Source organism: Xyrauchen texanus, chromosome 18 (genome assembly GCF_025860055.1).
Source record: "Xyrauchen texanus isolate HMW12.3.18 chromosome 18, RBS_HiC_50CHRs, whole genome shotgun sequence".
Taxonomy (NCBI): Eukaryota; Metazoa; Chordata; class Actinopteri; order Cypriniformes; family Catostomidae; genus Xyrauchen; species Xyrauchen texanus.
In genome coordinates, this window is record NC_068293.1 from 43,137,524 (window position 1) to 43,164,253 (window position 26,730).

At 43.3% G+C, this 26,730-nt stretch overlaps 1 protein-coding gene across 1 annotated transcript in view; it reads right to left on the reverse strand.

Moving 5' to 3' along the window:
* Window positions 1-26,730, reverse strand: part of si:ch211-45c16.2 (mitogen-activated protein kinase kinase kinase 13) — a 55,519-nt gene that overhangs the window by 11,072 nt on the left and 17,717 nt on the right. The window contains exons 2-6 of the mRNA XM_052148064.1: window positions 26,472-26,546; window positions 3,831-4,519; window positions 1,038-1,221; window positions 727-918; window positions 346-504 (exon numbers count right to left, since the gene is read on the reverse strand). Coding sequence (XP_052004024.1) covers window positions 346-504; window positions 727-918; window positions 1,038-1,221; window positions 3,831-4,443 — 1,148 coding nt within the window. The 5' untranslated portion in view covers window positions 4,444-4,519; window positions 26,472-26,546. The remainder of the gene's footprint in view (window positions 1-345; window positions 505-726; window positions 919-1,037; window positions 1,222-3,830; window positions 4,520-26,471; window positions 26,547-26,730) is intronic.

A 26,730-nucleotide genomic window follows, 5' to 3' on the forward strand; every position in this document is an offset into this window, starting at 1 on the left:
GATCTTTCTCGCACCAAAAGCGGTCGTGTTGCTTTAGATGACATTACTTTAACCGCTGGAGTCGTATGGATGACGTTTATGCGGACTGTCTGTGATTTTTAGACCTACATATGTCTGGTCACCATCCACTTGCATTGTAAGGACCTTCTGAGCTGAGATATTCTTCTGTTGTACATCAAATGTGTTCTGCTGAAGAAAGAAAGTCAAACACACCTGGGACATCATGAGGGCGAGTAAACGATGAGAATTTAAACTTTTTTTTAAGGGTGAACTGTCCCTTTAAGTACTTAAAGTTACAAAACAGAAGCTTCCGTTTCAAAGTAGCTTCCCCAACACTGCACTCACCAGATGTCGACTTTCTCCGACACCGGCTCATTCCGGATCACTTCCGGGGCCATCCAGGCGACCGTCCCAGCGAATGACATCTTCATGCTCTTGTCGCTGAGTTCTTTAGATGTTCCGAAGTCGGAGATCTTCACCGAGTCATTCTGAGTGACTAACACACTGCAGCGTACACAAATGAACACAAAAAATCACAGAGCGCAAGTCATGCTCCCACAGTAATATATATAATGCAAACATTAATTCTGCATGCTAATACCGTTTGATATGACTGTATTAGCATAGAAGCAGTATCTCTTCTGATATACTAGTTGAAACGGTACGAGAGCATTTACCACATTTTGAACTTTTAACGTGTTTGTACAGAGCTAGTACGGTTCTTACTTTGGTGATTTGAGGTCCCTGTGGATGATCTTGTGGAGATGTAGGTAGTTCATGCCGCTGGCGATCCCAGAGGCCCAGTCCACCAGCAAACATGGCGTGATCTTGCGTCCCGCCCTGAGAACCTCATAGAGCTGCCCCTGTGCACAGTACTCCATGATGATGCAGTAACACGGCGCTTGCGTACACACACCCCTGACAAAACACACATATTACATGCTTTGTCACTTTTATATCACATTACATACACACAGCTGCTGTTTGACTTCAGAAGAATCGGAATAATGGACTCCTGTGGTGCACTCATGACCTACTTGAAGCTGATGATATTGGGGTGTTTCAGTTTGCGGAGATGTTTGATATCCGTTTCCTTCTGCTCGTGCACTTTCTTAATCGCGACCTCTTCCGAGTGGAACTTTCCGAGGAACACGGCGCCCTGAGCTCCACTGCCCAGCCACTGCAGTTCAGAGATCTCCTCAAATGGCACCTCCCACATTTCTGTTGACCAATCAGGACGCACGAGCAGAATATTATACAATTAAATCACAAATGCAGATTTGTGCAAAGATCAGCTGTAATTAAGACTACTGGTCGACCGATGAATCGGCCGATATTCTGACTATTTTCCATCATCGCATTGGGCGATACATTTTCCCGTTTGGCTGATTTGTTTCTTGAGGGTGCCGAAAATCACCTGCTTGCATGTGAAGCGACCGAGACATGTAAACAACCAGTCACGGTTCGCTTTGTTGTTACGAGCCATCCAAGTGTGCCGCACAAGCCCTCAAAAGTGAAGCCAAAACGTCTCGATCGCCCCCCGGTGACTGGTCCTAGTATAGGTCATAAACCCCGCCTCCCCATGTTATTCAACGGGACGTGAGACCAACTAAACAATTAAATTACACTTCACATATCTTTTTTCAAAGATAGTTTCTGTCATTTACTGTCGTTTCTATCACGTTGATGTCATTTCAAGTGTTTGTTTTCAAAATAAGTTTGTTTTTAGTTATTTGATGCTATAAAAACAGTGCTGTGACATCATGATTGACAGCTGTGATTGACAGGTTCTCTGAGCTAAGTAGTCATTGAAGCACCAACTGACTTTTTTCAGGATCTTTGGAGGACTGAGGAGATTGGAGCTTTAAATTTAATATCTAAATTTCTATAATTCATTATTTCACACCGTCATAAGTCAAAAGTCAAAAGTGCAGGGGCGTGTGCTTGCGATTGATTCAGCGAGAGTGAGGGCGGGGCCTTGATTTCGCGGCTTTACTTCCTGCTCACTACTGCGCAGGTCTGGTCCCGAAATCGCAACTGCGCAGACTCAAGTCCCAAGATGTCAGCGCCATATCGGGACACTGGCGGCTTCAGTTCTCACCAATGGAAAAGAGCGAAGGGGCGTCGGCCATCTTTTTTTACAGTCTATGGAGTCATCGTGTTACTACAATAATAGACAGATGTGCAACACAGTGTCATTTAAATGGTCCGCATATCAGAGCCGCGGCAGACGCGTTTGAGCTCATAATGTTAAAGTGCTCGCCTGTTTCATTCTCCCTCTCTCTCCTCAACAGTTCCCTGTAACTTTTAAGTGTCTTGTTTAATGATAAAAATGCAAATATCAATAAAACTAATATCATATACCATCTGCAAATATGCACATATCTCATTTAAACAGATGTAATAAACCAACCTCACAAAACTTGAGCAGATCCAGCATCCTGTGGAGCGCTCATTTATTAACCTCTAAAGCACCTGATATATCGGGACTGTATCGGCCTATCGGCCACCCTGCTCTGTGGATATCAGCATCGGCCAACAATCTGTGGACCACTAATAAAGACTGTAGTGCTATCTGGGTCAATGACATATACGTTTGTCCGAGATGATAAAAATAAGAAATCTTTTAAAAGTCTAGTTTTAAGTGGTCTAGTAGGAGTAGTGGTGGCGTAGTGGGCTAAAGCACATAACTGGTAATCAGAAGGTTGCTGGTTCGATCCCCACAGCCACCACCATTGTGTCCTTGAGTAAGACACTTAACTCCAGGTTGCTCCGGGGGGGATTGTCCCTGTAATAAGTGCACTGTAAGTCGCTTTGGATAAAAGCATCTGCCAAATGCATAAATGTAAAACACACGTTTTTAGAAATGTAACACAAGTCGCATTTTCAATTGAATTTAATGGCTTTAAAAAATGTCAAGTGGTGTAACCATCAAGAAAAAGGTATTACAAGGAACATTCCGGGTTCAATACAAGTTAAGCTCAATGTCGATTACCACAAAATTAATTTCAACTCAACCCTTGTTTTCTTTAAAAAAAAGCTATAAATGTAGGTTACAGTGAGGCACTTACAATGGAAGTCAATGGGGACAATTTTTGGAGTCAGTCTGACTTAAAGGGACAGTTCACCCAAAAATGAAAATTCTCTTATTTACTCATTCTCATGCCATCCCAGATGTGTGTGACTTACTTTCTTCTGCAGAACCCAAATTCATATTTTTAGAGGAATATCTCAACTCTCTAGGTCCATAAAATGCAAGTGAATGGGTGCCAAAATTTCAAAGCTCCAAAATCCACATAAAGTCATCATAATAAGACTCCAGTGTTTAATCCATATCTTCTGAAGTGATATGATAAGTGTTGGTGAGAAACAGATCAATATTTAAGTCCTTTTTTAGCTAGAAATACTTCTCCCTGCCCAGTAGGGGGCGATATGCATGACAATGTGAATCACCAAAAACCTAAGAAGAATGTGAAAGTTAAAGAGGAGATCGACTTAGCAGCGAGAAGAAGTTTTAGTAAAAAAGGGACATAGATATTTGTTCTGTTTCTCACCCACACTTACACATTGCATCTGAAGATATGGATTTAATCACTAGAGTCTTATAGGATTACTTTTATGCTGATTTATGCATGTTCTGGTCACCTTTCAATTGCATCGTATGAACTAAAAGAGCTGAGAAATTATTCTAAAATTTGAGTTCAGCAGATAAAAGAAAGTCATACACATCTGGGATGTCATGGGTGAACTATCCCTTTAACAACATTGGCTCAACCAATGGCAAAATTGATCTATGACAGATAGGTCCAGCTCAACCCTCAATCGCTCACCTTGCTGCTGTAGTTTGTACTCAGTAGAGTATGTTTTTCCAATGATATTCCACACAGGCCTCAAACATCCAAACAGGCCCTCCAGAAAACCCCCGCTGCCCGTCCCGGCTCTCTGAAAATGCAGTTTAAGGTCATCATGAGGGTGGTGGTGCGTATCATCCCCGCTGTGGTCCATCGGACATCCACCCTCATCGTTCCTCTCCTCGCCGCCGCTGCCACACCCCCCCTGAACACAAGAGGCGGGTGACTCCGCCTCCTCATGCTCCTGCAGTTGCAGCACGCTGTTGTCGAAGTGTCCCAGCTCGCGGGTGGAGTCTTCGCTGAGGGCGGTGCACGGAGGACTGGTGCCGCCCAAGTCATCATCCCTGCACGGGAGCTGCAGCTGTTGCAGCGGCATGGGGAGGGTGATGGGCGGAGCCAGGTCTGTGATGATCTGTGGAGGGGGTGGAGGAGGGGGCAGGGCTTGGGGAGACCCGTTGCTGTTGGATTTCTTTATGGAGTCCCCGACAACTGTGAGTTTGAGCTCCTCTTTGAGTTTCCCCACCAGCAGGCTGGGACAGGACGTCCAGGTAAGCACCTCCGGGGAGCTACCCATGGTGCCGTGCGTGTGCATGGGCAGACGCAGACCACTCGAAAGGAAATGAGTGCAGAGGCTTTACAGATGACTTCTGTTTGGGATTAGGACACACCTGCAAGAGAGAAAAGTGTCAATCGAAATGGACTTATGTTGGGGTTTTATAATGATTGACTGTTGATTTTATGAATCTAGTGTGAGTTTGACTTTGGGCCTGGTCTAACTTAAAATGGTCAATTATGAACTAGATCAGAACTTTTATTTCTCTCACTTTGCCTGGCATCTTAGATGAATCTCGTTGTTGTGTTCTCCGTGAAGGATACAGGCAATGCTGCCATAGATTTTGGCCAATAAAAAATAAATAAATCTCCTTTCCCTTTGGAACAGCCCTTGCTTCAGGAGCAGACCTATGATGCCTCAAAATACTGCCTGCATAGGCAGCTCACTAGAGCCAAAGAATTACTGCAGTATAGTGAATTTAATGAAATACAAACACACGTTTTAAACTGCAACTAATCTACAGATCTGACTGCTAAATAAAGACTTGATTAATTTCCAATCTCATTTCGCTCACAGCAGGACTGGAGGCATTTGCATTCAATTATGATTATCGATTTAGCAAGTGTGTGAGAGAGAGAGAGAGAGAGAGAGAGAGAGAGAGAGAGAGAGAGAGAGAGAGAGAGAGAGAGAGAACACACTGATTCCGGGAAGTCGTCGCTGTGATCCAGCCTCTCTGTTGGCTGACTATGTTATTGTTGACTTGAGATTAAAGCAAAATGCATAATAAAAGCTCTGAGAGAGAAACATCTGGCGCGTACACACACACACACACACACACACACACACACACACACACACCCCATCCTTTAATCTGCTGCTGTAGTTGCGCAAGCACATGGCAGGGTCAACTCTCCCAAAACAGGTTCCATTCATGTCTAAATCAGGGTCAGCAACCTCTGTGTGTGTCAGTATAAAATAAAAATTGTGCTACATGACACACACACACACACACACACACACACACACACACACACACTCACCACACACTCACCACACACTCACCACACACACACTTCAAAAAGGTTTTCAGAGGACACACACACACACACCACACACACACACACACACACACCCACACACACCCACACACTTCAAAAAGGTTTTCAGAGGACACACACACACACACACACACACACACACAGACACACACACACCCACACACTTCAAAAAGGTTTTCAGAGGACACACACCCACCCACACCCACCCACACACACACCCACCCACCCACACACACACACACCCACACACACTTCAAAAAGGTTTTCAGAGGACACACACACACACACACACACACACACACACACACACGGTTTTCAGAGGTTGAAGGAAAGCTGTCGAGGCACAGACCTGAGGAAGGCTACAAAAAATTTTTTGGCTGCACTGAAGGTACCCAAGAGCTCAGTGGCCTCCATAATTCTTAAATCGAAGAAGTTTGGAACAACCAGGACTCTTCCTAGAGCTGGACGCCCGGCCAAACTGAGCAATTGGGGGAGAATTGCCTAGGTGACCATGAACCGATGGTCACTCTGGTTGAGCTCCAGAGATCATGTGTGGAGATGGAGAAACTTGCACAACCATCACTGCAACACTCCACCGATCTGGGCTTAAACAAGAACAAGATTCTCTGGTCTGATGAAACGGAGATTAAACTGTTTGGCCTCAAAGCGTCTGGAGGAAACCAGGCACAGCTGGTTACCAGCGCAATACCATCCCAAAGGTGAAGCATGGTGATGGTAGCATCATGTTGCGGGGGTGTTATTAAGCGCCAGGGACTGGGGAACTGGTCAGGGTTGATGGAAAGCTGAACACAGAAAAATATAGAGATAGAAACCTGGTCCAGAGCGTTCTGGACCTCAGACTGGGCTGAAGGTTCACCTTCCAACAGGACAATGACCCGATGCACACAGCCAAGACAACACAAGAGGGGCTTAGGGACAACTCTGTGAATGTCCTTGAGTGGCCCAGCCAGAGCCCGGACTTGAACACAATCGAAGATCTCTGGAGAGACCCGACAATGGCTGTCCACCGACGGTTCCCATCCAACCTGACAGAGCTTGAGAGGATCTGCAGAGAAGAATGGCAGAAAATCCCCAAATCCAGGTGTGCAAAGATGTCACATCATACCAAAAAAGACTCGAGGCTGTAATCGCTGCCAAAGGTGATTCAACCAAGTACTGATGTAAGAGTCTACCCTTACCCTACACCCCCTTGCAGATGATCGCTTCATGCTCGTATCACGCGAACCCCCCCGGAACTCTGCGTAGGGCATCAATTTGGCCAGGGAACATTGTCAGAGCAGAAGGAACCAGGATAACCTTGTACGTGGCTTGATTCATGCGTCCTTTACAAAGATGAATCTTCTAAAAGCAACCCCAGATCATCACCGATCCTCCAACAAATTGCACAGTGGGTGCGAGACACTGTGGCTTGAAGGCCTCTCCAGGTCTCCGTCTAACCATTAGATGACCATGTGGAGGATCGTTGATGATCTGGGGGTGCTTCAGCAAGGCTGGAATCGGGCAGATTTGTCTTTGAGAGGACCGCATGAATCAAGCTGGAAGAAAACTTGCTTCCTTCAGCAAGTTGTCTCAGATAACTGTTGCTTTTAAGAACATATAATATGCTTATCCTGGGTGTATGAGGGGTATTGGCAGTAATTATGATCTGTATTGGTTCTGTTATGTCATACAATATATGTGAGGCATTTATGAGGGCTGTTGATGGGAAAACGTGGTGTATAAGAGTAATTATGCAGGGTGTGGATGGAGTATTAATGAGGTGTATTGATAAGAATAACGTATGTCATGACCGCTATATGTGTGGTGTTGATGGATGCAAGTGGGGTATTTTAAGGGTAGTACAGTATATGATATGGACACTGTAAATATGCATATAATATGAGGTATTGGGGGTATTTTTGAGCAGTAAACTGATCTGTGTAAGTGGGTGTGATAGAGCTGCATCAACAGCGCATCAATAATGCAGAACATGCATCTCACAGCACGATGCTGAGAGTGCAGCAGGAAACCAGAGCGCGCTCTCTCAGCTAACCCCGAAACGCTGTCTCCTGTGTGTGTGTGTGTGTGTGTGTGTGTGTAATTCCACTCCGGCTTGGAGTTACAGTCTAAAGGGGAAAAAAATTAAGCCCAGCCAAAAACACACAAACAAACCTGTAAGCAGCCTGAACTTGTTTACTGTATAACGCTGAATCTCAACAACCATTTTTGGCAATTTGAAGTTCTTTTTAACTTGACATGGTTTTTAAAACATGCCGGTCCTGCACGATATGCCGAAGAAAAATGCAAATGTCTAAGACATTAGTCCAGTATGCGTTTAAATGATGGGAAAACAGACGCACACGAAAACGCATTCGGTGTGAACGCCCCCTGACTTGTCTGTTCACGCATGTCTGTGTGTGAGCTCAAAGTCTTACTTGGAAAACTGACCCAAACTCTGCCCGAAACCAGTCAGGTTCTCGGGTCCCGTCGGGCCCGGGTCGGGTTGCAGACCTCTACTTTCAATCACGAGCACCAAGATTCGGTCCACGGCAATAATCTGAAAGGTTGTGAATTATTCATGGGTTTGGGTGGCAGCGCTGCAACAAATAATATCTGGCCATATCATTGCAGTTCTGGATAACTTACTTAGCTGGAGCTGAACAGTGACCATGAATAATGAACTTAACATTCATTACTCACACACACACACTCACTCTCGGACTCTCACTCTCACTCTCACTCTCACTCTCACTCTCACTCTCTCTCTCACTCTCTACTCTCACTCTCACTCTCACTCTCACTCTCACTCTCACTCTCTCACTCACTCTCACTCACTCACTCACTCACACACACACACACCACACACTACACTACACATCACACACACATCACACACACACTCACGTAGTGTTTCCATGTTTTATGGGGACTTTCCATAGACATAATGGTTTTTATACTGTACAAACTTTATATTCTATCCCCTAAACCTAACCCTACCCCTAAACCTAACCCTCACAGAAAAACATAATTTAGTATGATTTATAAGCCGACAAAATGTCCCCACAAGGTCAAAAATTTCAGGTTTTACTATCCTTATGGGGACATTTGGTCCCCACAAAGTGATAAATACACGCTCACACACACACACACACACACACACACACACACACACACACACACACACACTCACCTCGGATCATTACCTCGTCTCTTGTATGCTGCAATCAGCTAATGTTACTCAATCTCCACCACGCTATCGTTCAGGTATAACTATTTATTCGACCACTAAAGATAGCTTCACTGATAATCTTCCAGATCCATCTCATACATTCAATAAGCCACAAAGTCTAGAAGAATAAATACAGTCTTCTTTAGCACTCTTGATAGTGTCGCCTCCCTTCGATTAAAGAAAATGACAGAAAAACGTCCAACACCGTGGTACAATGATCACACTCGTGCTCTCAACAGAGCAGCTCGGAAAATGGAGCGCAAGTGGAAGAACACAAAATTAAAGGTATTTCACGGTGCATGGAAGGATAGCGTCTGTAGCAACAGACAGGCACTAAAAGCTAAAAGACATTATAGATATTACAGTTTTATCTTCGGTTAATGCATGATCTTCTGTAAAGCTGCTTTGAAACTGTGTTGTGAAATGCGCTATACAAATAAAAAAATACTTGACGTTTTATACATGCAAGCGCCCAATCTCAATGATGTCACATTTTAACCGTTATATACAGCATCTTGTCACGATGAACCGTTACACCCCTAGAAAATATTGATGACTCATCCTGACTCACAGGTGGAGAACTGAAATTATGGTCCAATAAATCAGCCTAATCTCATCAGTTTATGAACTGATAATCTGCTGTTTTACTCGTGATTTGAGTGCAAGTGAATAAAAGTCATTGCTGTTGTTGCACCTCTGGTGTTTATTTCGCCCGAAAACTGATGCAAAAATGTAGATTAACGTGATTCTATTGGACCAGGTTGAAATTAGTGGGTCACAAATACACGTGCCACCCCCCTCTAGATGCCCGCATCAGGGGAGCACACTGGAGACAGGACAGCTGGTGGGGCAGCGGATTGGCTTCCAGTCAATAGTCGACAGAGGCACACCCGTACCCCACCCCCACACATCTGACACAAGCAAATAATCCCATCCATACCAGGCATGACAATCTGTCCCGCTTTGTGCCTTACACACACACACACACACACACGCACACGCGCGCTTAAAACATACAAACACACACTGATGTTCGCAAACACAGCATCTCTGTGAACTCTAATCGAGTAAGTGAATGTGCATTAAAGGTGTGCAAGTTGGTGAATCTCACAAAACCAGTCATGACCATTTCCGGGTCGTATTTCACACCAAAATCAAAAATAAGGAATCATGTTTTGCTGAAGAGACAGTGAAATCTATTTTTAGATCCATTAAATGGCAAAACTGGTTACCTCAATGCCCCACAAAGGGCCCAGTAGACTGCTCAAAGTCAAAAGAGGCTTCCCCCATATTTCTAAGATGTTCTAATACAGAGATTTTGGCATTACTATATGGTTACTAGGGTGCTCTGGATGGTTACTTGGCAGTTTCGAGGGTAATACCTTAAGTCTGTTTATTAGCCCAAGTCAACAAAACCCACCCGCATGTCGCCACAATGTCCTGGTGCAGAGATTAGGGTGTTTCTATACGGTTGCTAGGATGTTCTGAATGGTTGCTAGGGTGTGGCTGGACAGTTTTCAGGCTAAATTCTTAATGGCTGCTTGAAGGCTCAAATGATACGAGCCAACCCCCATGTCTCAATGACATTTATCCGAAGATATCCCTCTCAGACATTTTCAAATGGAAGTCTTTGAGCTTCGGTAGCTAAGGTGCGCTGGATGGTTGCTAGGGTGTGGGCTAGGCAGCTTTCAAGGTGATACTTAAAAGCTGCTTGCCATCTCAATTCAAGAGTCCACCCCCATGTCTCTATGACATTCTGAATTTGAGATATGATAACCCAGATTTTGTCAATGTGAGGTCTAAGGGATTTCTTCAGGTTTTTTGCCGGTTGGGCGAAAATCATACACATGACAGGCAAACATCGAATGCCTGATGGCTTATAAAAGTCATAGCACACATCTCCTTAATAAGCTGGTTGGTTTGACACCTCATTCATGGGTATACTGGGGCGGCTGTGGCTCAGGTGGTAGAGCGGGTCGGCGGTTCGATTCCCGGCCCACACGACTCCACATGCCGAAGTGTCCTTGGGCAAGACACTGAACCCCAAGTTGCTCCCAATGGCAGGCTAGCGCCTTGTATAGCAGCTCTGCCACCATTGGTGTGTGAATGGGTGAATGAGTCACAGTGTAAAGCGCTTTGAAAACCAATTTAGTTATGCAAATTACCATTTTTTTATTTCTTATCATTTGAGTGATTTCAAAGTGTCCCCACCTATGCTAAGGCCAAACCTACACCCTAGGTAGTGTGTGTGGGGAATAGCCTCTGCTACAAAAAGAGGCAATTAAATCTCAGTGTCAGCCCCCGTCCACCGCTCCTCCAATCACAAGCCGAGAGCTTATGATTGGCAGCTGTGAGAGACCAATCAATCACAGGGGACAATGCAAACCACAAACTATGCCAAGCAGACAGTGAACAGCACCTGGGCATCATGGTCTCACAGGGGCGAAGGCCATTACTACACCACTGATCACTGTAATTGAGCCATTGAGATTCTTGCCGTGGCATTGAGAATTGTGACACTTCAATGGTATCAGCTGCTAAAAGTCTATTAGAGGCAACCCTACACAGGTGGTAAATTGCCCGTTCCTTTCGATGACCAGTATAAAAGATTTCTATGTTTGCGCACATCATCTTAAACCCCATTCAAAGTATTGGAGGTCTAACCAGGTTTTGTATGTCACCTTCAGTTCATCTGCCATATGCAGCCTGACTCATTCTTCCGAGAAAATACAGAAGATGTGTGTTGTCCAAGATATTCATGACTCATGGTCGCAGTGGCAGTTCTAGCTTGTATGGCGCCCTGGGACATCATTTCCACAGCAAAGACAATAGCTGGGTAGACCTGTAATTGGTTCATACCACCAGTAAACATAGTGTTTACTGGTGGTAAAAACAGAACGGTTTGACTAAAGGAATTATACATTTGATGAGAAGGTCACATGTCTAGAAAAAGAAGTCCACAAATAGGGCTCATTTGGCCAAGTATGATTCAACCCCTATTGTTATTTATATCCATCCATCCATCCATCTTCAACCGCTTTTCCGAAGTCGGGTCGCGGGGGCAGCTGCTCCAGCAGGGGACCCCAAACTTCCCTATCCCGAGCCACATTAACCGGCTCTGACTGGGGGACCCGAGGCGTTCCCAGGCCAGTGTGGAGATGTAATCTCTCCACCTAATCCTGGGTCTTCTCCAAGGCCTCCTCCCAGCTGGACGTGCCTGAAACACCTCCCTAGGAAGGCGCCCCGGGGGCATCCTTACCAGATGCCCAAACCACCTCAACTGATGCAAAGGAGCAGCGGCTCTACTCCGAGCTCCTCACGGATGACTGAGCTCCTCACCCTATCTCTAAGGGAGAAGCCCGCCACCCTTCTGAGGAAACCCATTTCGGCCGCTTGTACTCGTGACCTAGTTCTTTCGGTCATGACCCAGCCTTCATGACCATAGGTGAGGGTAGGAACAAAAATTGACCGGTAGAGATCGAGAGCTTTGCCTTTCGGCTCAGCTCTCTTTTCGTGACAACGGTGCGATAGAGCGAGTGCAAAACCGCCCCCGCTGCCACGATTCTCCGGCCAACCTCCCCTCCATTGTCCCCTCACTCGTGAACAAGACCCCGAGGTACTTTAACTCCTTCACTTGGGGCAACACCTCCTTCCCTACCTGGAGTACGCACTGTTGTATTGTTATCTATAGTCTAATTTAATCTATACTTAATACAAAAGCCCAGTTACAGTGTATGTGCTTGATGAATTGAACAGTAAAGGCATCTTTATGCTGCAAAAGCAGAATTCAGTCAAATGGTTTATAGAAAGAAACAACCACAGCTCCTCTGGAATGGGTACAATGTGCAAAAATGAATTTATATTGTCATTTTCAGAACTTTCTCCCATTTTCTCCCATTCCAATTTGGAATTCCCAATTCCCAATGCGCTCTAAGTCCTTGTGGTGGTGTAGAGACTCGCCTCAATCCGGGTGGCGGAGGACGAATCTCAATTGCCTCCGCGTCTAAGACCGTGCGCATCTTATCACCGAGACGTAGCGCATGTGGAGGCTTCACGCTATTTTCCGCGGCATCCACGCACAACTCACCACACGCCCCACCGAGAGCGAGAACCACATTATAGTGACCACGAGGAGGTTACCCCATGTGACTCTACCCTCCCTAGCAACCGGGCCAATTTGCTTGACTCCAGGGGTGGTAGTCAGCGTCTGTACCGCTAGCCATGCCCCCCGTAAAAACGCACTATTATTAAAGAATAAGGGTCTTATGTGGCTCCTCAGTTAGTGCAAAACCTTAATCTAGTTTCTGGATTTCAGAAATGGATTACTCAATAAACGTCAATCTATGACATTTAATATTTTGGCTTTCATCCTCATTTATGTTTATATTTCACCAGTTAATTTGTTAGATTTTTTTTATTTATCAAAAACGCCATTTGGAGCATGATATCTCTGCTTGAGATTACACTGACTGACCCAGGAGAGAATGAGAGGAGAGGACAGGTCTTACATTTGACCAGCTGCTCCCTCATCATCCTCTTTGACATGATACACAGCAGGAAATACAACCCAGACAGAAGATAAAGCAGGAGGCCACTATTATAATGACAGAGAGAACAGTCAAGCAATACAGCTAAAGATTATGGGCACTTTCGTGTTCTTTTCTCTCCCCCATGCTTTTAAAAACCTTGTCTCTACGACAGCCAAATAATCAATACTGCACACACACACACACACACACACACACAAAAGTCCCATCTTTCTGACCGGCTAAAGAACCTCTTGTATTACTCTATATTAGCTGCTCCCTGGAGCGTCTCTTCCTCCCTCGTGCTCTCCTGTTCCAGCATGAGGTTATATAAACGTGCTTAGTAGCAGAGGACACAATGAACTGAACTGCTCTGCCCCTAACCGGCTGGATAATGGATGAGATTTCACAATATACTGTAAAAGAAACATAAAAAAACAATAGACAAATACAGGGCTGAGCAGTAAGACAGCAGAAATCTTTCAAACGGAAGAGATTTTGATATACCGTCAATACCGCAGTAGATATATTTGCACGGCTATCAGTGGGCAGGACTACTTTATATTATTGACCGGCAGGGCTGGAGACTGGGAAGAGAAATAGGATTTGAAATGGCAACTGGCCCAAAATGTGAGGGGGTGCGTTCTGTGGTCCGTTCTGCATAACGTGGCAACTCATTTTAGCTCATCACGGCCCATTTTGCGGCCTACCCACCGACCCGCTCGGTTCTCCCGATGGCCAGTCCGCCCCTGATCGGCCCAAAAGTGCGTCGGCCCACCGGTAAAATGCCCGCTATGCCTGATTACCAGTCCAGACCTGCTGAGACGAGAGCTACAAAGAAATGCATAAATTCAGATCGGACGTGTCCCAAACAATTCAAGCACGATGAAGGACATGTTATTGAGAGGTACTTGTAGATAAAGAGGCGTAAAGGTAGCAAAACTAACGTGTTTTCAAATGGAAAAACATGCCATTTCTGTTTTAGTTACGGTCATCGATTTCTAAAATCTTCGTGTTTTCGAAACGCTCCATTTTTAGTGAAGGAAAACCCCATTCTAGTGTGGACGAGAGACGTAAATAAACAATGAATATGTTGGCATACGAAACATATCAGGCCACGTCCACGCTTCTCCGTTATTATTTGGAAATTCAGTTTTCAGCCATCTGACTTCATCATTTTCTAAATTATGCGGCAAAGGAGAGTTTTCGAAACGCTCCGTTATTAGTGAAAGACAATACCATTCTAGTGTGGATGAGACGCGTTAACGTAACGAAATTACCACGTTTTCAAACTAATATGTCTACGGCCACGTCCACACTCATTTTCATTTGAAAACAAAACAATAACACGAGCGCTAGCTGTTAGCGACTAGCTCATTGTGCTGCATTAAGCAGTTGTTCATGGTGATTTTACACGAGTGTAACAGTTAAATTGGTTGTTTTAGAAGCTTCCAGTAGCTGCTCAACTAAAAGTGAAGCTCTCAAGCAGAGTATCGAGTTAACGTAACAAAACGTACCATCCTCCATCGTTGGCAAGTCCGGTGGTAGCTGTGTGCGGCCAACAGCCGAGACACTTTCTGAGAGAATTTGCGTTTCGCTCGTCGCTAACGAGTGGACAGTCTGCACCTCTTTTATTGACCACGGCGTGGTTTTGTGCACAGCCATTTCTTTTTACAATTCGAAAGTCATGTGAACAAATAATACTGCTATCGCTGTTGCTAACTATAAAACTAGCGGGTTGATGTCCCGTGTGGAAAATCCAGTAACGCTGATAGTGACGATTCTCCCTGACCAATCAGTGATCTGCAGGATTTTGACGTCACATTTAGTATCGGCTCGGCTCGCTTGGAACCTCGACCGAGGTGGTACTAAAAAAAGTAACAGGTACCCGGTACTATCCACAGTGGAAAACCCCCAAAAAGCAACCAGAGTCGAGCTGTACCGTGCAGTGGAAAAGCCCCATAAGTGTGGACGTGTTATTTTAGTCACAATGCAAAGCAGAGTTTAGTTGTTAACGAGCAACTTGGAAGAGGAGGGTAGAGTAGATAAAAACTGTACTCAAGTAAAAATAGAATTACTCTTCAAGTAGAAGTAATGATGTAAATAATTACTTGAGTAAGAGTAAAAAAAGAATACTAAAGTAGCAAGTAACTAGTTACTTTCATATGTAACATAACGGATGTTTACTCTCCAATATTCCATTATGTTGTTCCAACATGCATGTGTGACTTTCTTTAACGCAACACACACACACGCACACACACGCACACACACACACACACACACACACACACACACACACACACACACACACACACACACACACACACACACACACACACACACACACACACACACACACACACACACACACACACACACACACACACACACACACACACACACACACACACACACCAGACTGAATGTTATACTCAGTCACCATTCACTTTCACTGCATGATTTTTCCTCCATATTTTAAAAAGGGAATAGTGACTGAGGCTGTCAGTCTCGAACATTCGAACATCTTTTGGGTTCCACAAAATACAGAATGTCACCGGTTTGGAACAACATGACAGAAAATGAATTATAGTTGAACTATCACTTTAAGGATGCTTGTCAGATTTGGACGAATTTGTAAATTAAAAGAGAAGTTTGGAAACCAATTTCAAGTAATTATTACAGTTAAAAACATGAACCATGTCACACAGGCAAGATCGTGCTTTATTAATGGCTTCCTTCACTAATTCACAGCTTTTTTAAGTCCTGCATGGATCATTAGTACTGTACAGTAAGGGTAAGCTGCACCGCATCTCTGTATTTGGAAGCGTGTTATGCTTATTTAAGTTCAGAGCTTGTTCTATGTTGTCCATAAGAAAAACGTGCCTCATCTGTCAAACGCAAAGTTGCGGTGTAGTGTGCTAGAGATGCGCTCTATTAGTCAAAAACACACACGAGTGGCAAAGCAAAATGCATTTACACTGAACGCTGATTTTTATATGGATTTATACAGTTGACACGGATACATTTCAGCACTGATATAAAACATTTATACTTAGACACTGAGGTCATAAAAGCCCATAGTTACAGAATCACCCTGAAAATGACCATCACCACAACACGGACAAACTCACGTTCTCACTATTCCCAAAACTCACCGCAATGAGTTTTCTTAAATTGGAGCTGCAATTGTAATCTTGAAATATCCACTTGTCTGTGTAAATTGAAGGCCTTGCATGACAAAAGAAAGCTCTTGAATTAGACTCGAGTTCTGCTGACGTAAAAGTCCCATTCAAAATTCTCTCAAATTACACTTTTATTCAAATTTATTTTATTAAACCAGTAATGTAACGATAGGAACTTTGCCCACTGTGGCAAAGTAAAAGTAATTTCTTTTCATTTGAAATGTACTTGAGTAAGAGTAAAAAGTACCCATGATTACACCTACTGTTAAAAGTACATTTTCTCCAAATGTACTCAAGTAAATGTAGTGTGTTACTTGGTAATCGCTACTTGTTATATATTAACACATAATTAAACCGATATCCGGTCACAGATGTGCATATTTTGGCTATTTTACAGCAGCATCAAATGTGGCTCATCCAATCAGAATATCAGTTTTATCCATTTTTTGGAGTCTGAACTTTTCGTTTTATAAAAGTTGTAATGTTCGGTTTTCAATTGCATAACGTGACGCTCGTGGCATTGATGCCAATGATGTCATTTGTTATGAATAATCAAATATTTTGGTAAGCATTCATAGTTCCAAATAAATAAAGTACATTTTATTTGTATTGTAAAAAATTAACTGGATTATAATGCATTATTGTTATTACACTTTGCCACATGGTTATTTCATATATAAAAATTTGTCCATAGAATTTCCAGCCAAAACAAACTAGCTATATCATGACATATATATATATATATATATATTAGCATGAAGTTAGTGACACTGTTTTTATTTCCTTTCTCCCGAATATGTCATGCAGCCTACTCCTGCTGAACAAGGTTTGTATTTTGCTGATGTACCAGCCAGTGTGGAGGGCGACCTGTAAGACTTCTCAGAGTGATATATGGCAAGAAATTAGACACAAAGACATCCGTTTGACGAAACGTGTGATTATATGAAGAACAGACGAAAGCTACCAATGCACGTCTGATTTTATAACTATTGACCTTAGAGGTTAAGAGCACTTTCTATGAGTGATTTTATGAACGTTCGTTGTTTTTGTGCACGCCCAGGGTGTGAAATAGCACCCGCCAACTGCTACGAGGCTCAATCCAGTTCTCGAGCTCCTCTTCCAAATGCAGGTATTTTATGCGTGAGTAATTCTGCTCATCTACCCACAACAGGCCGGCGACTTGTAAGACGTCTCGGAGTGACTCATGACAAGAAAGGCTGTTAGTAACCAAGACATACGCTTGAAGAAACGTTATTATATTTTATCATAAGAACAGACGAAAGAAAAGTCATTGCTTGAGGTGTGCAGCGGGAGCCCGTCTCGTGGAACAAGTACATGTAAACTGTCTGAAAACTGTTTGCAAGAATAATGCCGTCTATGAGAATGCTGCAAATGATCTCAGGAGGTGCTGTGAGTTTCGCTCATAGACTGTAAAAAAAAGATGGCCGACGCCCCTTCGCTCTTTTCCATTGGTGAGAACTGAAGCCGCCAGTGTCCCGATATGGCGCTGACATCTTGGGACTTGAGTCTGCGCAGTTGCGATTTCGGGACCAGACCAGCGCAGTAGTGAGCAGGAAGTAAAGCCGCGAAATCAAGGCCCCGCCCTCACTCGCTGAATCAATCGCAAGCACACGCCCCTGCACTTTTGACTTATGACGGTGTGAAATAATTAATTATAGAAATTTCGATATTAAATTTAAAGCTCCAATCTCCTCAGTCCTCCGAAGATCCCGAATAAAAGTCAGTTGGTGCTTTAGTGACTACTTCGCTCAGAGAACCTGTCAATCACAGCTGTCAATCATGATGTCACAGCACCGTTTTTATAGCATCAAATAACTAAAAACAAACTTATTTTGAAAACAAACACTTGAAATGACATCAACGTGATAGAAACGACAGTAAATGACAGAAACTATCTTTGGAAAAAAGACATGTGAAGTGTAATTGAATTGTTTAGTTGGTCTCACGTCCCGTTGAATAACATGGGGAGGCGGGGTTTATGACCTATACTAGGACCAGCCACCGGGGGGCGATCGAGATGTTTTGGCTTCACTTCTGAGGGCTTGTGCGGCACACTTGATTTCGCTTCATTTACATGGAGCAGTTCGCTTTTACGCATTTTTAATGCAACACTGCAGGTTTAGTAACACACACACACACACACGCACGCACATTAAAGAAGAAAGACATTCACTTGTAATATTTTATATTACCTTGAACCTAAAATTGAGTTTTATTTTCTTTTCTTTAGGCAGCATTAAATGCATTACCAAAACGCAATACAAACACAACTTCGATAAGAACACACATTTGGCAGCATTATATTGGGAACTTATTTGGCTTATTTATTTGTATTATTATTATTATTATTATTATTATTATTATTATTGTCTTTACATAATAATTGTCTTTAGTTCTTAATCTGTAGGCTATTAGTAATTTTCCACCTGTTGTCGTTGACGGATGCTTGTGTGATGACAGATGTAGCCATTGGAGACGGTAAATGTTTGGATTTGGGGAGGTGGTTATATAGTATAAACTTTTTTGATCACTTCGTTATTTTATTGCTTTTTTAGTTTCGATTAAAGTGCGATTTGAATTTAGAAATGTCTTAAATTTATTGAAACACAAAAAAACGTTTTTAATTTTTAAAGCAAAAATATTTACTGGGCAGGGGGAGGTTTGATATATAATCGGATATTGCGATATTTTTTAAGGCGATTATCGTTAAAATATTCTTTGTTTTTGTGCTTTTGAGTAGTCTATAAGTATAATAAGCATTTTTTGAAAAAACGTAGTTTTTTGAAAGCAGTAAATTATTAGTTTGTGCTATGGCTCTTTCGAAAACATGCATGAACCAAAAATTTTAAAATTGGCTCCTTAGGTACCCAACACTTGCTCTAGACAAACAATTAAAGAAAAGGAACGTGCCAAGACAACACACAGACAGATGGAAAGAGACACATTAAATACACAATATGCACTTCCCTGAGTTAAGGCAGTATGTTACACATGTACCGTGTATATGTGGACTGGTGTTTCCTTTTGGCTCCATCTGTCCTTCAGCAGAGGGCAGTGAAAGGAGAACCGCTGCATCAAATGCAAGACAAATATAACTTGTGGCATAGCTAACACGTATGCACACAACTTAGTCATCTTTGACTCTAAACAACCACCATTGTGCTAAATGATCCTGGCATGACCATATAAAGACAGAGTATACAAACACATACATGTACAACAAATACACACATGCGCACAGCAAGAAAGAAAAAAACGCAGTAAGGCGATGAACGGCTAAACACACACACACACAGCGGAGACGTGCTGCAGTTAATTACTTACAGCTGAACGGACTGCGATGCATGATCCTCTTTCAGCAGAGAAACACAGCAGAAACCAGCCAACAGAGAGAGAGCGAGAGAGAGAGAGATGCTGCTCTCAGAAGAGGCAATGACTGAGTGGGCGGCACCAAAGCTGCGACCGCTCACGTCACACTTTTCATGAATGAATGGGCAGGATGATGCAGGCATGATGCATCTAGGCTGATTACACATATATAAACGCACACAGAATGTAGAAGCGGAACGGTCAAGAAGATATGGTACAATATGGAAGCAGGAGCTTAAATGGATTAGGTGCATTTGGTTGGTGTCAAAATCAACAGAGGTCTTATCAAACATCAATTTACCGTTTAAAGACCCCATGAAACGTGCCTGGGTATCTCAGCGAGTATTGACGCTGACTATCACCCCTGGAGTCGCCAGTTCGAATCTAGGGCATGCTGAGTGACTCCAGTCAGGTCTCCTTAGCAACCAAATTGGTCCGGTTGCTAGGGAGGGGAGAGTCACGAGGTAACGTCCTCGCTATAGTGTGGTTCGCTCTCGGCGGGGCGAGTTGTGCGTGGATGCCGCGGAGAATAGCGTGACGCCTCCATATGAGTTACGTCTCCGCGGTAACGCGCTCAACAAGCCACGTGATAAGATGCATGTATTGACGGTCTCAGACGCGGAGGCAACTGAGATTCGTCCTCCGCCACCCGGATCGAGGCGAGTCACTACGTCACCACGAGGACATGGAGCGCATTGGGAATTGGGCGTTCCGAATTGGGGAGGAAAAAAAAGCACAGTTTGTATGTCTTTGAATCAAACATGTCACGTGCTGTACATCAGTGAGAGTCAGATTATCATATATATATATATAATATGTCAACATACGTTTGTGCTCTACTCGCTGGAGCATGTTCTCTCTCGCCTCTGCAAACACTCAGCATGTGATGAAAGTGATTGTTGAGCATTTGGCCTTGTGCACTTGCTGCTATTTTTAACCGAATTCACAGTGTTTAAACACACATTAAGACTCTTTCAAGCAAAAGCTAGAAAAATAACTCTTCAAACTGATGTCAACATCACCCGTAATTCTGTATTTAATGGGCAAGCAGACAAACGCACTCACACAAATCGTGTAAAGTGCCTCTCATAAACGCACACTTGGCCCAATTTGCAGCATTCCAGTCTGAAAGAGCTGCAAACACCGAATGCCACAAATAACTCTGATGGTAGATTTATTTTGGATGCCATGAATGGACAACGGTCACGCTGACACCAGTGACGACAGTTTAGCCCTTTCCAAACACTTTCTCTGGAGCACTGCTGGGAGACAAATGCCGGCAGGGAATAGGATTATTATGGTCTCACTTTCACTTACAGTATAAAACATTTGGACTTTCAAGAGAGTCGAGTCAAACGAGGACTTCAACTGTTTTTCTACGTAAATGTTACTGGTGTTCGGACGGGGGTCTGCAAATCTTTCTTAGACCTGCACTGAGAGTCGAACGATGACATAATTGGTTATGTTACTACATAACCTACAGACAATAACAGTGTATTGTGTCCTCGTGTTGGCGCGGTGACTCCGTCAATCCGGTTGGTGGAGGATGAGTCTCAGTCGCCTACACTTCTGAGACCGTCAATCGGCGCATCTGATCACGTGACTCGTTGTGCATGACACCGCGGAGACTCACAGCACGTGGAGGCTCATGCTACTCTCCACGATCCACACACAACTCACCACACGCCCCATTGAGAACGAGAACCACTAATCACCACCACGAGGAGGTTACCCCATGTGACTCTACCCTCCCTAGCAACAGGGCCAATTTGGTTGCTAAGGAGACCTGGCTGGAGTCACTCAGCACACCCTGGATTCAAACTCACGACTCCAGGGGTGGTAGTCAGCGCCAATACTCGCTGAGATACCGCAATGGGGGGTCGGGTCTTTATTTTTGAGTCAGCATGGGAATCATAAAGGATTTAATGATTCTAGTTCCACTTAAAAAGGAATGTTTTGGGTTCAACAAGTTGAGCTAAAATCGACAGCATTTCTGGAATAACGTTGACTACCACAAAAAATATTTTTGACTCGTCCCTCATTTATAAAACAAACAAGAATGGATGCAGAGGGGTGTTGCTACACTTTGTGACCTTTATGAAAATGGAGCTTTAAGGACATTTGAAAAAATAACAGCAATTTGGGATTTCTAGCGCTGGGTTTTTCCAGGTATCTACAGCTGCACTATTTACCTTGTACTACTTTTCGTGTTAGTACACAGTCCCGTACAGCTGCAGACACCCTCTGCAGGTCACGGCCTTTGGAAAGGGGCATGAAGCGTCAGTGACTCCTTGTTGAATCAGGGTCTTGGTGATTGGGCCTTAAGAGGTTTTGGGAAAGAGAACTGAACTTCGTTATGGAGGATGGGGAGTGGGAAAGTATTTTACAAAATGTTAAAACCATGTTTAGGGTTGCAAGGGAACGCTTTATTCAGTTTAAGATTTTGCATCATTTCTACTGGACCTCTAGATTGTTTCGGCTTGGTTTAAAGGACACGCCTCCCTGCCGGCGATGTCATTTGGAGGATGGAGACATGGCCCATGCTACGAGAATTCTAGGCTAGTGAGGTTTTGGATTAGGGGTTAGCATATATATTGTTTTTCCCAGAATATCACTCACATTTGCAAACAAATTTCACGCTATGTGACTGAAGTGAATATATATTGCAAATGGCTGGTAATAGTAACCAGTAACAGTGTAGTTTAGTCGTTAAGTGTTCAGCAGTGAGATCCTTTCACAGCGTGTTTACATTTACATTTATGCATTTGGCAGATGCTTTTATCCAAAGCGACTTACAGTGCACTTATTACAGGGACAATCCCCCCGGAGCAACCTGGAGTTAAGTGTCTTGACTCAAGGACACAATGGTGGTGGCTGTGGGGATCGAACCAGCAACCTTCTGATTACCAGTTATGTGCGTTAGACCACTAGAGTTTAGACAAGATCTACGTGACCCATCTGTCATTGAATATGGTCTCTTTTAATACCCTTTCTTGTTCTTTACAGTCAGTTATTGATCAAAAACTGATCATGGATCACACAGATGAGGTAAACCCATTCGAGTCCTCCCTCATTAACGTGCGCTCATTTTATTTTTTTTAAAGAGACAGAACCAGTTTTAGCACGTTCAACAAATCAAATGTACAAATACTTGTAAATAGTACAAATTATGAAAAGTAACCACAAATATGTAACAAAAATAATATATTAAATATCTTATTTATTGATTTAATACGTTTGTTCATTTTTAAAAAATGAAAAATGTGACCAAAATGATGATTTGTGAAATGAATATGTTCCTAATGTTAAAAGGTCCCCTGTATAATTAACAGTATTAGCTGGGAGATCATTTCTTTAATACAGTGTGTAAGCAAATGGGACATTATAACCGAAATAAACCCATATGAATGGATATGGAGTCGAAATCTGAATCTAATCGAGAGCTTGTGAATCAGAATCGAATTGGTGAATCTGGATCAATACCAGCTCTATTTTAGATAGTCAGATACATTTCATTGTCCATGTATTTTGGGTGATGGGGCGGTTATTAAAGTCCAAGACCAGAGTCCAAACTACAGTAATGTTTGGCAGACAGATCATTCTTAAGAGGATGGAAGTCAAAAGGCGCTCCCTCATTTCAAGAGTGGTTCACCGAATTGGGCAGGGTGACGGCATTTGGAAAGATGTCACATAAGCAGCTTGGCAGATTGGAAGTGTATGGGAAGAAATGGGACAAATATATGACCTTTCTGGAAGGGTCTTTGTGTTTATATATTGGTACTCAGGCTTGGACCACCGGGACGTTTGTTGGGGGTTGGGGACTTTGAGGGGTACAGGGAATTAATGGGGGTTAAAGGGGATTATGGTTGAATCTGTGCATGTGTGTTTTCCTTTGTTCTCTATTGTGTTTGGGAGTCGACCAATATGGCCACAATATATAAACATTATACACAGTACTGCCGCTCCCTATAAGCAGAGTACACAGTCTGCGTAGGGCACCAACTCCCTAGGGGGGCACCATCTTACCCTAGGAGGGCACCAGAAAGTCCGCCTTCTGCCCTTACTTGCACGTTATACGTTATTCAAGGACCCGAAAGCAGTTGCGCAACACAGATGATCACTTCACGCTCTTATCACGCGAACCACAACCCCCCCCCGTCCACCTGGAACGCTGCGTAGGGCATCAATTTGGCCAGCGGCGGCCCTGATTATACAGGTTATATATATATATATATTGGCATGATTTTTAGCATCGACTCCTAACCTAAAAGTTATATTCAATATTACAACTCCATTGTCGTGCGCACGCAAAGGTGGTAAATCCTTTAAGCAATTTTATCACACTAAATTCATGTTAAAACTCATATTGTTCCAATATGGCCTCTTTCACTTCCAATTTAAGTACTTTGTAAGCAGTGTCAGAAATTAACCTTTGCATTAAGGGCCAACAATTGCCCACTGAATTAGATTTTCAGGGGCATTTTTACGTTTATGACAACACTTTTTCTGGAAGTATAATGGTGCGTTCACGTACAACGCGAATGGAGCGTTTCGCGCGGCGCGATTATATACAAACTCAATGCAAAGACGCGAACAGATGCGAAATCGCGGCGCGAATGTAGCGAAAGGCACAAGGCGAAAACGCTAAATCGCTTCCATTCAAATATCCGCATGACGCGTTGTCGTGAAAGCCTATCAGCATTGAGATTGTCCGGATCTCGCCGACGTACTGACATAGGAAAAATGGGTGTAGCGTGTGTGTGGGCACCCGGAATTGTATGACACAACGTCAACGTATCTGGGACTTCCACAACAGACACAGAGCAGCATTCGTTGTGATATCGGCCATGGTTGATGCCATGGAAAGATAAGTTGTCGTAGAAGCCCCTCCTCCTGTCCTTTTCCGGAAGAGAAGGGGGAAAACTCGCGGGTTCGCGTTACTCGCGCAAACACGAGTTTAAACGCACATTTAATCCAGTGGTCAGACTCGCACGAGCAAGTTGTATGTGAACGCACCATAACAATATACTTCATCCTTTTATTAAGATACTACAATACAGATCTCAATCTGCTTATTACACTGAGAATATATTAAATCCTACACCCAGACATTTAATATGTCATGCACACCGTCCTATAACCGGATGCAGTTCGAAAGGTCAAAAGGCAAACGGGGTCAAATCACAACCCAATTAAACTAGCGTGGGTGGGGGCAATGTGGTTTCACTATGAAATCTGCCAAACTCTCACACTACATAATATGCATTATTAAGTAATGACCTTGCTATAGGACGGCATTATAATGCATATTATGTAGTGTGAGAGTTTGGCAGATTTCATAGTGAAACCACATTGCCCCCACCCACGCTAGTCAACCACAGCGCATACACTCTTGAAACTAGAATGCTCTACCCAGTGTGCACTTAACCACAAAAAGTTCCACTTGTCGAGGTCTTCCCTTTGAAATACCTCAGACAAACTTTCACATGCAGGGCAAACATAAAAGCTGCCAAACAGCATATAGAGTCACATACCAGGTTCATTTCCAAGACTGGAAATTCCCTTGTGAAGTGTAGCATTTGTGGCCAGGCAGGTGCATACAGGAGTGTGTACACTCCTGTTCTATTTAGGTAAGTAAATGAGTTAATGCAGCACCACTGTTGAACATTTTGTCACAATTTCATTGCATGCAATCAATTTAAATGGGTAAAAATAGAAGTTTACTTAAATCAATGCATGTTGGGACTACATGATCATAAATCTGTTGCATGCATTTTTATTGCATCTGGTATGTATAGCAAAATTAATGTCTACAAGAAGACTAAGGGTGCGTTCACACTTTGCTTGGACATTCAGTCCTGGTTTGTTTAGCGTTCACAAAGGCATTTTTAACACTGAACCTAACGATACAAAACCAAAGGCATCAGGGGAAAGTCACGACCTAGTTGGACAGCTTTTATGACGTATATTTTTTGACAGAACTTGCCGATCGTCCAAAACAATCCTGGCTGCTGGGTGAAATGCGCTCGTTGTACGTATATATGGGGGTATTTTTACCATCTGGGAACAAACAAAGAGTTAATAAACCGTGTAAAGGAGTCAAAACAACGTCAGGAATTCCTCCGTTGCACACACAAATGAAGATATGCTGCAAGGACTGCTGACGGGCGGTTCTGACGCCTGTCCCGAACTGTACTGGGCAACATGGCTCCTATGACGAGAAGAACCAGGTATGCTTGAGGTCAGTATTAGGCAAATTACTTCCTGTTTATGGTCCGTTTGGACGTCTTTGGTCCATGTTGGTTCACATATCAATCGAACCGCACAAGAGTTTGTTTGGAAGCGGACCGAGACCCACTTTCAGACAGTCTCGGCCCGCTTGTTCCGTGCACATCGAACCATGTGAACACCCCCCAAAGCTGTGGTGCTGTTCTGATTGGACTTCTTTGCCCATGTCAAAATATCCTCCAATATTTAAATCATAATATGTGTCAATAAATAATTAAAATGTAAAATAAATGTAATTGTGGACTTTACAGTATTTATTGACCCATTTATCGAAAAATATATTGACATATTCATACATTTTAATGAACCATTGATTTGTTAATATGGCATACCGAGTCCTCCATAGAAAACAATGCAAACTATAAAAACAAAAAAAGGTCACAACATTTACCTCCGGAGAAGTCTACGCTCATTTCCTGAGATGCTTCTTGGGCCAAATGCAACGTATCATCTGTTCTCTTTGCACCTGTAAAGAAATACAGACAGATCTAAGTTCAAAGGTCACGAGGTCAGTAATCGGACTCTGAGATCGCACTTTCCGAAGGAAAAAGGAAAAGTTGTTTCTGAAGCATTAACAGTACTCAAGGTGCATGTACGTATACCTGAAGCTACATACAGAGAGTCTGCTGGAATGTGGAAACTTCTAGAGC